General features: G+C 40.7%; 1 protein-coding gene across 6 annotated transcripts in view; it reads left to right on the forward strand.

Annotated features, from left to right (window-relative positions):
* UHRF1 (ubiquitin like with PHD and ring finger domains 1) overlaps positions 1–14080 on the forward strand; it is a 40988-nt gene that overhangs the window by 23067 nt on the left and 3841 nt on the right. For all 6 annotated transcript variants that reach the window (XM_043535630.1, XM_037885847.2, XM_037885848.2 and 3 more), the window contains 11 exons: positions 468–731; positions 1125–1300; positions 1916–2131; positions 5846–5952; positions 6142–6328; positions 8691–8814; positions 8906–9013; positions 10091–10195; positions 11596–11702; positions 12787–12949; positions 13059–13196. In XM_043535630.1, the coding sequence (XP_043391565.1) occupies positions 468–731; positions 1125–1300; positions 1916–2131; positions 5846–5952; positions 6142–6328; positions 8691–8814; positions 8906–9013; positions 10091–10195; positions 11596–11702; positions 12787–12949; positions 13059–13196 (1695 nt within the window). The remainder of the gene's footprint in view (positions 1–467; positions 732–1124; positions 1301–1915; positions 2132–5845; positions 5953–6141; positions 6329–8690; positions 8815–8905; positions 9014–10090; positions 10196–11595; positions 11703–12786; positions 12950–13058; positions 13197–14080) is intronic.

Genomic DNA, 14080 nt, shown 5'->3' on the forward strand with positions numbered 1-14080 from the left:
TTTTAATTTAACTTTCTTTCAAGTAAGCTTTATCTTTAAAAATGTGATCTGACACAGTTCAGTCTTCTGAATCTGTAGACTGATTCCAGTGACTACAACTGCTGCTGGCTTTGCTGAACAGCTGCAAAGTGAAATTAAGTCTGGTCTGTTTCACGCTGCCATTCAGAACCTAGTGAGAGAAGTGGAGTGACTTGGCCAGTGAAGCAGTTCTGCCATAGCATAGACACTTTTTTTTCTCCAGTATTTGCATCTGAGTTTGTTCTATGAACAAAAATTTCCAAACAGTAAGAATAAAAATCTACTAGACACTCATAAATGTTTGAAAATTACAAATATCGCTTAATTCTTGTTACTGCTTTTCAAGTATATTTTTTACATGTACCTGCAAATGTAATCAAAGGTAGTTTTGAGTTGGCTTTAAAATACAAATGGAATTAACGAGATTGTTTTCTGAATTTATCCTGTAGATGGAAGATGGGCACTCTCTCTTTGACTACAATGTTGGATTGAATGATATTGTTCAGCTACTTGTAAGACAGAGCCCTGCTATGCTTCCTACTGTTAATAAAGAGAAGGACTTGGAACTCTCAGATACAGACTCTGGCTGTGGTTCAGGCCAGAGTGAGTCTGATAAGAACTCCAACAATGGAGAGGGTGCAATAGAGTTGGAGTGTCAGCCTAGTACAGTAGCACAGGCTGACTGGGTTGATCCGGGATTTGGACTCTATAAGGTGAGTGTATACTAGATTTCTTTCTCGGGTACAGAGTACTATACAGAAATGAACAGTAAAATGCTCAGAACAAGTACCTTTTTACAGTGGAATTTAAGGTATGAGTGTTTTTTACCGACCCAGTACAGACTATGACCATCTTGTAAGGCTGTCCTAAATTATTTAATAACACCATCATGTGCTTGATGATGCACAAGACAAATGTTAAGACAATTCCTGACCCAGAGAGAGAAGTCAGGATGTGCTGTGAGACCATCAAGAGTCCAAACGTAGGTTGTTAAGTGGACAGTTATATTTCCCAACAAACTAAGCCCCATAGAGAGTAGCTTAATTGAGTTTCAAGATTACTCTGAAAATTTTATTTTGGAGAGTTACATGTCTTGCTTTGTTTAGATCAACGAATTTGTAGATGCTCGGGATATGAACATGGGAGCATGGTTTGAAGCCCAGATTGTAAACGTGACCAGGAAAGAGAAGGCAACAAATGAATCAAGTGATAGCGATACAGAGTCTGAACTGCAATCAACTGCTGCTGAAGAAGATATCCTATATCATGTGAAATATGAAGAGTGAGTTGTAGCTAATGAAGGTCATTTGAATGAGAGACGTTCCTGGTGATGCTGGAGAGTTTGGTCATTTAGAGAAGCAAGATTTTTGGCCTGGTTTGCACTAGAAAGCTTTATCAGCATAGCTATATTGGTAGGCGTATGGAAAAAAAATTCACACCTCTAAATAACAAAGCTATACTGGCAAAAAAGCCCTTTTACTGGTATAGCGCCTTCCATTTGGAGAATTTTTTAATAAAGCTGCTTCTCCATTATGGGTATTTTGCCAATATAGCTCTACTATCTATAGTACTAAACCATTTTAAGTGCAGACAGGAGGTAACACTGCCAGCTTGTATGCACTTTAAAACTGGAGGATAAATGGACCAGAGTGGAGGGTAAGCGTCACTTTTGTTGAAGACTAAATAAATGGCCAAAATATTAAATGGGATGCAGCACTGAGAATTTTGGTGTGCCCTATTCTAGCAATGGGTGTGCTGGGGGGAGAGAAGAGAATCCACTTTTGAACAATTTTATGTCGTGCTGGCATAGACAGTCCTTAAAAACAGGTGGTTAAATATAATGTGAAAATCAGATTATATTAAATAATTTGTTTTAACTCTTTTTCCCCCAAAAAAGCTACCCAGAGAATGGAGTTGTAGAGCTGAGTTCAAAAGATGTACGTACTCGTGCACGGACTGTTTTGGAGTGGCACCAACTAGAAGTAGGGCAAGTGGTGATGGTCAACTATAATCCTGATGAACCAAAAGAGAGAGGTTTTTGGTATGATGCAGAGATTCTGCGAAAACGGGAAACCAGAATGAGCAAGGAGATGTATGCAAAGATACTGCTTGGGTAAGTAATCCTGATCCTAAAAGAATGAAAATGAGATGTAGAGTCCCAAAATTACTTTAAAATGTTCTGTTTGCAAGTATTGCTCTTCTTTAATAGGTTTTGCTTGTTGTCATTACCTTCAATAAAGAGACCAGTTACTTTCAACTCTTAAAAAAGCAAACTTGGTTATGGTGCTAATAAGACTAGCAAACTGAATGGAATATCAAATTCTAACTCTTAGCCATTTTTTACTTTTGTGGATCATTTTGATTTGGACAACAGATATATTAAACCAGTGAGTGCCACTTGCTAGTTTTAATTCACTAGCCCAGATTTGATTATGAACATTGTCAGGAAAGGTCTACAGTCAGGTAAAAATCTTTCTCAATAACTTTTTTAAAAAAAAAAAAAAAAAGAGAGAGAGAGAAAGTGAACTCATTGTTTTCATTTTACAAATGCTGTGTAGAAAAATCCCTCTGTGTGTAGGTTGCCATGTTAAGCTCCTTTTGACCAAGTCCTGACCTAGAACAGAGGCCGTGTTCTGTGCATACGTGATATCATCTACTTTGTTTGTTACATCATTTAAATGTTAAACTTTTTTTCAAAGGCCTTATACTCAATTCAGTGGCATTTTTGTTTGTGTGGAATGAAGTAGGGTTTTTTTTTTTGTTTTTTTTGTTTTTTTTTTTTTTGAATGCCACATTCAATCAATGCCAACATTTCAGGGAATGTTCTAGGCATCAATGGTCCCAATTGATTTTTAGGGAATTCGGAAAACTGAAAATGGGGGACAAATGGAGTCTCTGCCAGCTCTTTAGCATAACCATAACTTCTAGAATTTAGAACCTATGCATTTGTCTACAGATCAAAGAACTGCTTGATGGTATCCATTAACGCCTTCTAGCATAATAAACTTGCTGCTTATATCAATAGTTTTAAGATAATGACACACTGACTTTTCTCCCAGACAGAAAAAAGAATGGCGCAGGAGGAAGTGCACACAGTCCCTGGAATGTGAAGGGAAAATAAGGGACCCTGGTGTCAGGGGAGGGGGGAAAGGTGGGCACACACAGCCCCTTACATGTGAGGGAAGAGGGTAATGAGGGTTCATACTGAGCCCTGCCATGGGGAGGGAAGAATGGAGCATGCTGGAATGGGGGTGGGGGGTGACTGATTTAACCATGGCCAATAAGGGGTTGTCAGGACTTTGGTTGCCTTAAATGCTAATGCTGTTGTGGCTCAAAGCCCTGACACTAACAGACCATGTGCAAGTCACACCCTGTCTTCCACCGCCCAGTTATTTTTTGAAGAGTGATCCCAACACCCGCTTCCTCTTGAATTTTCCCAAAACATTATAGCATCCAATCCTCTCCTGGAACATTCACAGACATCATTAAGTTTGTTGCTCCTTTAAAGAGTCAATATACTGCAGCTCATTAATTTAATGAGTTTGACAAACACTCATTTCAATCACAGCACCGAATTGGTTTAGAGTAAATGTAAAACACTTCTTAAACAAGTCAGAGGCTTGACTGATGCCAACTATAAGGGGTAAAGATAGAAAGGGTTACAAATAAGTGAAAATTCATTTTTAAGATGAAAATGTAACTTCAGCAAGTTACAATCTTTGCTGAGCAGGTTTCTCACCTATATTAAGTCCCTAGAGACTTCAACTGCCTTGGTTGAAGGACCCAATGTTCTGTGATATCAAGAGCTCTGGTCCCCAAGTAATGGACCACTGTAGTTTTCTCCCCTTTCTTCTTATAGTCCAGGCAACCTTTAAAATGTATTCTTTGAAAAGTAAATCCCCACTAAGCTTCTCTCTCCTGCTTGATAGGTTTGTTTACTTTGTGTTAACGTATCTTTGTCTCTGCCTGATGAACAGGCAAATACATGTTCCGTTAACTAAGGCTCAGTGTGCTTATGCATTCCTTGCCAAACACACTTTAAGAATATAATTCTAGCACATACTTATCTTTTGTACATGACCAACATACATGTCACTCAATAATATTAATGATCGGTAAGCTACTAGTTTTTTCCAATGAGATGTTACATGCCACCTTTGGGTATGTATCTTGACAACACTGTTAGGTGTAGTGAGTATGTCAGGCCTGACAAGAGTTAACTGACACAGAACAGTGAATCACAAACAGGCCTTTGTGTTATAGGGGGGCACACAGAATCCCTAGTAGGTGATGGGAGATTGGAAGATTCTGGTAAGGGGGAATGGAAGGTGTGGGAGCAATGGGGATACACTCTATCCCTGGTATGGGGGAATGGGGAACACACAACCCATGCCATGGGGGGAAATAGGAATGGCACAGAGCCATTGGTGTGAGGGCAGAATGGGGGACCCTGGTATGGGGGGCACATAAAGACCTTGGCACAGAAGAGATTGAGAGGAAATGCAGGGAGTTCCTGAAAAAGGAGAGCGGGGAATGGAGGGTGGTGCACAAGGTGCTCAGTTTCCATAATAAAAGTTTGCAACCTTTACAGGATATCTTAATAATTTAAGCGTTGTTTTGCTGATAAACTCTTTTGAGCTGTAGGTTCAAGTTCAGCTCAGCCCCTAAATCTACCTGAGGCAGTGTTGACTTCAACCAATCTTGTCTGCTATGTTAAGGGATATTAAACCCTTCATGGGTGAATTTATTTAATGTGAAAAGGAATTTAGGTTGGTGATAAAGATTGTAAACTCTTTCAGGCAGAGGCTGTCTTTTGTTCTCTGTATGGAATCTAGGTGGGGTCCTGGTCCATGACTAGAGCTCCTAGATGTTACCTCAAAACAAAGAACAATATGGTGGGACAGGGTGGAGACCAGGCTAGAAGTGCTGGAAACAGCTGTGAATTGGTGGGTGTGGAGTAGTCAAAGTGCAGCTGGAATAAAGAGGCTGCTCATAGAAGAGGAATTTGCTGCGGAACTGGATTAAAGAGGTGTTCCGTTGGCCAGTGGCAGAGGGGCAGTGGCATAGGGCAGGCATGTTCCAGGAAGGTGTGAAGAAGACAGTTGAGGAGGGTGGACATGTTGTAGTGGAGGAGCAGACACTAGAGTCTGGGAAGAAATGACCAGCTGGGTAAACAAAGCTTTTGTGTTACACAATAGCCCTAACTTGACTAAAATAGCTTCTTGGAATGAATTGATTAAAGCTCCTGTCTTTTGTAAAAATAGGCGTTACTGGCATGTTTAAAGAAACAAAACAGTGTAGTTAGCACTTCACTCAGAACCCAATCACCATTTCACGCTCCATTGCAAAGACTTGGGGAACTTAACATATCTTTTTAAGGCTTCTCTACACAAAGGTTTTGCACCACTATAACTATAAAGCACTTTTATACAGGAATAACTGCATCTATACTAGGGTTTTTTATATTGCTTTTAACTATATCTGTTTCTACATCAGTATAGCTGCCCAAAAATAGGGTATAGACCAGCACTTAGTACTGTTGCTCCTCTCCAGCTGCAGACTAAGGCCATATCTATACTAAGGGCACTGTAGCAATGTAGCTACAGCGCTGTTGCCTCATTGACTATTATAAAACTGTTAATTGATCATCTTGTACATGATCCAGAATGCTTCATTAAAATTTCTTGTGATCCAGGATATATTGTACCTGCCTCCCAGTCTGCATTACGTGGTATACCTGTGCAGCAGAGGTTTTGTTTTGTTTGTTTGGGGTTTTTTTTTTAAGGGCTGATTTTTGTTGACTTTTTTTATGAATTTCTCCCCTTAGGGATGCTGGTGATTCCTTGAATGACTGCAGAATTATTTTTGTGGATGAAATTTACAAAATTGAAGAACCTGGTAGTGTTAGTCCAGCTAGCTCCAGCCCATTAAAAAGTGAGTTTTTTTTTTTTTTAATGTAGCCCTTAAACTTTACATTACATCCTATTGTTATGTTCGTATTGGATACCCAAGAAAATTAACCTTTTTAATGTGTTTGTGGCTGGTGCTTTTTGTCCATTTTAGCGTAACTAGTATTTTCTGAAATCTGAAGCAGCAGTAATTGTGGTTTCTGTATGTTCATAGGGCAGAGTGGACCAGTATGTAAACATTGTAAAGACAACCCAAACAAGACCTGCAGGATGTGTGCTTGTCATGTGTGTGGAGGTAAACAGGATCCAGATAAACAGCTAATGTGTGATGAGTGTGACATGGCTTTCCACATCTACTGCCTCAACCCTCCCCTCAGTAGCATACCAGATGATGAGGACTGGTAAGTCATGAAAATGCTTGTTTAGTATTGTAATTTGCATGTAGGCTTTAGGTAGGTAAAAAGTGTAAGGCCTTGTGTATGTGTGCACGCGTGCACACACACACACTTGAACAGGTGCCTCTGAAGGTGTGGTTTTTTAAACCAATTTTGTTATACCAGAGCAAGACCCCATGAATGATATTAAGATCAATTTAAAGCTGAATTGTAGCTATTTAGTTTTAGCTCAAGTCAATTCTTTTCCTTATTTAATAACTATAATTCAGGTTTAAATTTTTTTTTAAATTGATTCCAAGAGGTTTTGCTCATGTTTAACAAAATTTATTTAAAAACACACCTTCAGAGACATTTCTGCAACTTGGGCCTATCTGTACTCAAAAATTAGACTGATTTAACTATGTCGCTTAAGGCTATGAAAAATTTCACATTCTGAGCACTGTACTTAGGTCACCCAAACACCCAGTGTACATGTGGCTAGGTCTATAGAATTTTTCTGTTTGACCTAGCACTGCCTGTTGGAGAGAGTGATTTAACTACATTGATGGGAAAAGCCTTTGTCAATGTAGAAAGTGTTTACACCAGTGGTTCTCAACCTCTTTACCATTGTGGGACACACATGCAGCTCTGTGTTATGTGGGCCGCATCCATACACTATATATTCTAGACATATGGCACTGAGGATGTCACATGGGCTGCAGCTGTATGCTGATTGGGCCACTTGTTGAGAACCACTGGTTTACACTATAGCGCTACAATGTCACGCTGCTATAGTAGCTGTAGCGTAGACAGGCCTTTTTGTGTATAGTCAAGGCCTAAATGTAAATTTGTTTTGATGGAGGCTATACGTTGATGGAGGCTATTGTGGCGTAGCTGCGTAAGACTTTACCAGCCCTATTAAGCTATGCCTTCTCTAAATTGGGATGGATCTCTGTGAATGAAGCCTTGTCTACACTACAGGGGAAATTCTAGCTAAGCTACGCAATTTGAGTTACATGAATAGCATAACTCAAATCGACGTAGCTTAGATCTACTTACCGTGGGGTCCAGACTATGCAATGTCGACTGGAGTTGCTCTCCCATCGACTCCCGCTACTCTTCTCTCGATCCGGTGGAGTACAGGAGTTGACTAGAGAGCGATCGGCGGTTGATTTAGCAGGTCCAAATCGACCGCCGCTGCATCAATCACTCGTTGATCCCCTGGTAAGTGTAGACCAGCCCTAAGACTGTTCTGAGCTTTGGATCGCTTGCTGAAACATATATTTGTTTATAAAACTAAAAATATGCTGGGCTTCTTACAGAAACATATATGAAAACCAGGTCTATGATTCAGTTAAAAATCTAAAATACATTTAGTAACAAAGCAAAGTCTACAGCATGGGGTTTCTTCAGCCAGATTATTACTCTTCTTATAGGTAAGTTTGTTGGATGGTAGTTCTATGAACAGTGCTGATTTGTGGAAAGCAAAATAAGCAGCCACTTTGCTGCTGTTAACACTAGCCAATCCGGTTTGAAAATATGCAGCACATACATTTCAAAGTTAAAACTTTCTCCTGGTCTCCTTGGACTAAATTTTCTAGAGTGATTAGTGATTTTGGGGGGGAAGGGATTGCCTAAGCTGACTCCTTAAAGGGGTCTTCAGTACTCTGAGAGTCAAGCCCCTTTTAAGGCATCTCCACTTGGGCAAGCCAGATAACTAGATTGGGGTGGGACAGGGTAGTAGGCTATCTTCTCTCTGTGCTACACGGTTGTGGAGGTGATAGCTTATGTACTTTTTAAAACTAGGGCAAATAGATATCTTATCTTATAAATGCTCTCTTGTCAATGTGATCTTTACGGTTGCTAATCTGACTTGTAGCCTTCATTGATAAAGAATGTAGCCCTTTGGCAGAATGGGAATGAGGTAATTTGTTTCAGTTCAGGTTGCAATCACTTGCATATCCTATCCGTAGTGGAATCCGAATGATGCCAGCTAGTAGAACAGTTATTGCAGTTTGTGTATGTCTTACCTTACCCATCATGAACAGGCCTTTTTTGAGAACCATGTCAATTAAAACATGCTGTATGTTAACATTCTTTTCTCTTCCACATGCTCTGTTCCAATAGTCCATAACTTGGGTTTATAATATTGCTCAGACACAGCCCTGTCTTTGGTGGCCAGGAAAGCTGTGCAAGAACCCTGTCTGAACAGCTGTAGTTAGAACAATTTTAATTCTGTTGTTGAGAGGCTGTCAGTATAGGGGTGTACACAACTTCAGATAAACTTCCCAAATTTCTACTTTATAATCCACAAATACATTCTAAGAAAAACACCATTTTTAACTTGAGGGGCTACCACAAGCTAATTTTTATTGACTGGCAATTCTAGGTATTGCCCTGAATGTCGGAATGATGCAAGTGAAGTGGTTTTAGCAGGAGAGAAATTAAAAGAAAGTAAAAAGAAGGCAAAGATGGCATCTGCTAATTCATCCTCTCAGAGAGACTGGGGCAAGGTTGGTGTAAAGCTTGTTTTGTCTTGTATCTTAATATGTAAAGCATGATAGTTGATGGCAGTTCTTAGATCTGGCTTTCTTATTGAAACAGGGTATGGCTTGTGTGGGTCGCACGAGGGAATGTACCATTGTCCCCTCTAACCACTATGGACCAGTTCCTGGGGTTCCAGTTGGCACCATGTGGAAATTCAGAGTCCAGGTATGAAATAGCAGTGCTGGAGTGAACCTCCAGAGGGGGAAATGGGAATGATGTAACTCTTGCCCAAGGAATTTGAAACAGAGGCTATGTTGGCACGCTTGCCACAGGTTTTCAACGTGCAGAGAAGAAAATACTGACTTTGTCTGTTGTGAGCGTAAAGTGTGGGGAATTGTTTTGTCTTATGCTTTGATGTAAAGACAGCATGGAACATTTTAAAAATACAAACACAAGCAGACAGAAAAAACAACCTTCTACAGTCTTGCTGGAGACTTCCCTTGAGGCCCTAGATATATGAAGCGGGGGGGGGGTTTCACCCCATAATTGAAGGGAGTGAGGAGTGGGAACTGAATTAACCAGAACGCTTTCTTGTGTGCCCCTACCCACCCCCCCACCCCCCGCACTGTTGTGTTATGAACAGTTGGAATAAAATTACTTTCCCTTTCAACAGTTTCACTTCCTTGGTATCTGTAATGTAATATATACCTACTAGTTGTTTAGTTGGCAGTCTTCCAGCACAAACATTCAGATATAAGCTGAATTTCTGATGGTTACCCTCACATAGTCAAGCTATTGTTAGAGGGGAAAAAAAGTGGATTTGTCCTTTATATGTTCCTCCTCTCTTCAACCTGAAGTTATAGGGCCCAATTTGTTTTTTCTATACACCTTGGGAAAGCAAAAAGAAAAGGAGTACTTGTGGCACCTTAGAGACTAACAAATTTATTTGAGCATAAGCTTAAAATGCGACTGTTTTGATTTGATGGTATTTTACCCTCACTTTGCACTGGTGTAAATGACTACGTTGTGCAGGGCAACAAGTCAGGACCCTTATCTGTTGGAAGATGTGTAATATTAGATATTTCTTGATACAGGTAAATAGGAACACATGAAAAGATTCTATTTTTGTACATACGAACAAATATCTCAAAGGGATAAGGAAAACAAAAACCAAGGAAGTTTTGTGTGGGCCATCAGCAACTCAGTTGTGCACATGCATTGATTCATGTTGGTGCTAAATAATTGCAGCTGTTTGTGGCCTGTTGGAACAGCTGTCCAGTAAACTCTACTGATCTCTTCTAGGTGAGTGAATCTGGTGTTCACAGGCCCCATGTAGCAGGTATACATGGCAGGAGCAATGATGGTGCTTACTCCCTGGTCCTGGCAGGAGGTTATGAAGACGATATAGTAAGTGAATCTTGGAACTGTTTACTCACTGATCTTCTCTCTAAAAGGTCCCAGAGTACTGAATTACACTTTTGTATTTAAAACAAAAACTTGGGGTCATCTGATATTTTGCATTCTACATCCCATCTCTCATCTGAAGAACTTAACACCAGTTCAGACAGGGAGAATCAGGCAAAGAAAAACCGTAACCCTGAATAGTAAGCTATTCTTGCTTGGAATGAGGGTTAGGGACAAGTTAAGTAAGCTTTATATGACACTTGTGCAGCCTATCCCCTCTCCAGGAAACACTGTCCTCTTCCTAGGAAACCCATTTCCCACTCCAAAAATTGCACAGAGAACCTCCTATTTCCCTCTTTCCATATCTCCCTGTGTCAACAGTGTTCAGCACAGAGTTAGGAAGTACAATTGAACCACTACTGTTAAGTATTTGCCTGTTGGCTTTGTGGGATGGATAGATTTAACTGGCACTGGCTTTGCCCAAAAATACTTCTCATTCTTCCACCTCTTCTCAGCCTTATTTCCCCCAATGCGTGCTTCCGCAATCCATGAAATAGTCAGTTGAAACCATAAAATATATCTGGACTGCCCAATGGCCTAAGGCTTAAGTTTTCTTGCCACAAGGTCAGACTTTGGCAAATTTAGGTTTACCGTTGCAAGGACCAAGGGGAGGCAAACTGTACCCACCTAATTCCAGGGCTGCAAGGGCTGGTTTGAGTTCCTGTTGCAGGCTAGTGGGGAGACCTTGTAACTTGTGCTGTTGGCTCTGCCCTGAGCTATTTAAATAGGAAAAGGAAGCTGGGTAAGGGAGGGGGGAGCAGAAGCTGTGCAGTGGGAAGTGGGTTCTCTCTGTGGCGGTAGGAGACTAGCCTGACCAAACTTGACTTTCTTTGAGAGTTTTAAGTTTTGGAGCTCTGAGTCCTGAGGTGAGGGCCGTATGACATGTTTGTTGTAATTGCTCCTTTCGTGAAATCTATGGAAAGTGGTTATGCTGTTTTGTTAGTATGTGTTGGCTTCTCCTCTCCCCCTCCCCCTCCCCCCGATCTGTTAAAGTGAATTTATCGATGCCCATTTGGAAAAGTAAGGTTGAGGCTCCCCTGCAGTGCTAGAGCTGGTCACAAGTGGGCGCACAGGGACTGCCAACACCTTTACAAGTCCCTTTTACTGGTGCTGTACACCAGGAGTCGCCTTGCATCTGTCCTGTGGCTCCTTTTGTACTGGCTACCCCAGCACAAGGACCCACAGGACAACTGAATCTGGCAGAGGTGGGATCAGGAATCAGAATCCACTGTTCTCTCCACTAGATCAGTGTATTGCTCTGTACTATTGCACTAGATCTGTACTGCTTTGTTCCAACTATTTTCTGTGGGTATGAATGACTAAACAATCAATGTATATTTCAGGATCATGGAAATTCTTTCACTTACACGGGGAGTGGAGGTCGTGATCTTTCTGGAAACAAACGTACGGCGGAACAATCTTGTGATCAAAAACTCACCAACATGAACAGGTTGGAAACATTCACGCTGTACCTCATGAAACTTTCTGCTTAGTGGCTGGCAATATAACAGACTGATAAAAGCTATTTCTCCTGTTAAGTCTGTCACAGAAAACCAAAAGTAAGAGAGATCTTCAAAGTTATGGCTTCGCTGTGCATGATGGTTATACATCCAATGTGTAATGGGAAAATTTCCAGTAGGACATTAGAAATGGGATTAGACCCCAGATTTAATATTTGCTGCAACCTCCAAGAACAGAGGGATGAATTAGAGCACAAGTTTTCAAACTGTAGCCTGTGGTACATTCATGATCCATACAGCACTTGCTACTGATCTGCGGAGATGGCTGGTCACATGGGACTATTCTTCCCACCTTATTTTTAGCTGCTAAATTACATAAAAACAACTAAAAACATCTTTAAAATCCTTTTATGTTAGTACTCTTCCAAATAATCAGGTACTCTTGTTGGCAAGATGATGTTTGTGAATGGGAGGTAACTGAGAAAGGCAGGACAGGCAATCCATGTAATACTCTGTATTAAAATATAGTCCTCACTAAGAAAATTTGGTGATAAGGACCATTATCATGTTTCTACCCAGGTGATTGCTTGGCCTTCCCTGAAAGTTAGTATTTCTCACTTTTTGTCTGGGCAAAGGAATAAACAAACAAAATGGGTGGGCAAGATTCCACACTGTTACTTGGAATTTTGGAAGAACATAGTTTGAATACCTTCCTTACTGAAGAGAGTAGTAAAAGCATAGACTGGCAATCATAAGTACATCCCACTACTGAAAAGGGAATAGTGTCTGAGCGAAACTGATAATGTCAGGCTGCATGGTAACAGTGACTGAGAAACTACTAGCACTGGTTGATTCTTGGCTGTATATCTCTGTTCTGCTTCATACCACTCCATGTTGTGTTTCCTACTTTGGCTTTGATATATGTGCTGCTCAGAGGGGTATTGAACATTAATACTACCTTACTGTACTTCATATTCATATCCTAATAGGCTTATTCCCAGGCTTTTCTTATGTCATGTCTGCTTCTGGATAGTTCTTCCCTAGTAAATACATGAAATTGGTTTATTCTTGCAGAGCTCTGGCTCTGAACTGCAGTGCCCCCATCAATGATAAAGATGGAGCAGAGGCCAAGGATTGGAGAGCTGGGAAGCCAGTCAGGGTGGTGAGGAATGTAAAGGGAGGCAAACACAGCAAATATGCTCCCCGAGAGGGAAACAGATATGATGGAATATACAAGGTAAGCAGGCCTTGGAATGAATTGGGAGAGGAGGATGATAAAGATTGATGTTTGGTTATGGCAGAAGTGTTTCCGTAGCTTCTAAGGGCCTTATGTCCTTCCTTTTTAGGTTGTGAAATACTGGCCCGAGACGGGGAAATCTGGCTTTTTAGTGTGGCGTTACCTACTTAGGAGGGATGATGAGGAGCCTGCCCCCTGGACCAAGGAAGGGAAGGACAGGATGAAAAAGCTTGGCCTAACAATGCAGGTATGTGATTTTTCTTGAGTAACTGCTGAAAGAACGAGGAGGAGAGCAAGGGTTGTTATATTGTCCTTTGACCTTGGCAGATGTTAGGATTCTTTGCTTTGTCTGTTTGAAGGAGGAACTTAAGAATTAGTATAGTACTTCCTCGATTGAGTGGCACTGCACCTTTATTACTGTGAATTGCTTGTTACCAGTCTATTAGCGTATCTGAAAACTAAACTTAGCGGAATATGTTCACTGTTTACTCCAAAATACAGGCAAAATGTACTTAGTCCTACTGGAACTCTTCTATCCCAAACTGGTGTTCTGTGGAATACAGAGTTTAGCTGCTTGTACTCTGCTAGCAAATGTATCTCTGAAGATCTTCTCTTCCTAACTCTCAAAGGTGCCACCCCTTCCTATTTCCCTCAGAGCTGGTCATAGTGAGTGGTTATGGTCAGTGGAAATTGGCACCTTCTTAATCACAAGTGTGATCTGAGTCCTGAGAGTTCTGTCTGTCCACCTTACTACATTACATTTTACTCCTGTTGCTGCAGAACCAGCACAGTTTAAGGTAATTAATTTCTAATAGCAGGGCCAAATTCTGGGATTGTTTAGGTATGTAACTCGGGGCAAAATTTGGCCCATGAAATCTTACAGGTGGTGATGTACAAATTAGGAATAAATCTTAACTTCCAGAGGCCAGTTTGAGCTTGTTGAAGAGATAGTTAGTTAGTAAAGCGAACTTGATCTGGCGTCATTGAGGTATAATAAACATGGAATCTCACAGTACCAATTTTAGTCACTTTTTGGAGTAGAACTGCAATTTTTATTTATTTATTTATTTATTTATTTATTTATTTATTTGCTAGCAGTAGTTCCCAGTGTCACTTGTCAGCAATGTATTT

This window comes from Chelonia mydas, chromosome 25 (genome assembly GCF_015237465.2).
Source record: "Chelonia mydas isolate rCheMyd1 chromosome 25, rCheMyd1.pri.v2, whole genome shotgun sequence".
NCBI lineage: Eukaryota > Metazoa > Chordata > Testudines > Cheloniidae > Chelonia > Chelonia mydas.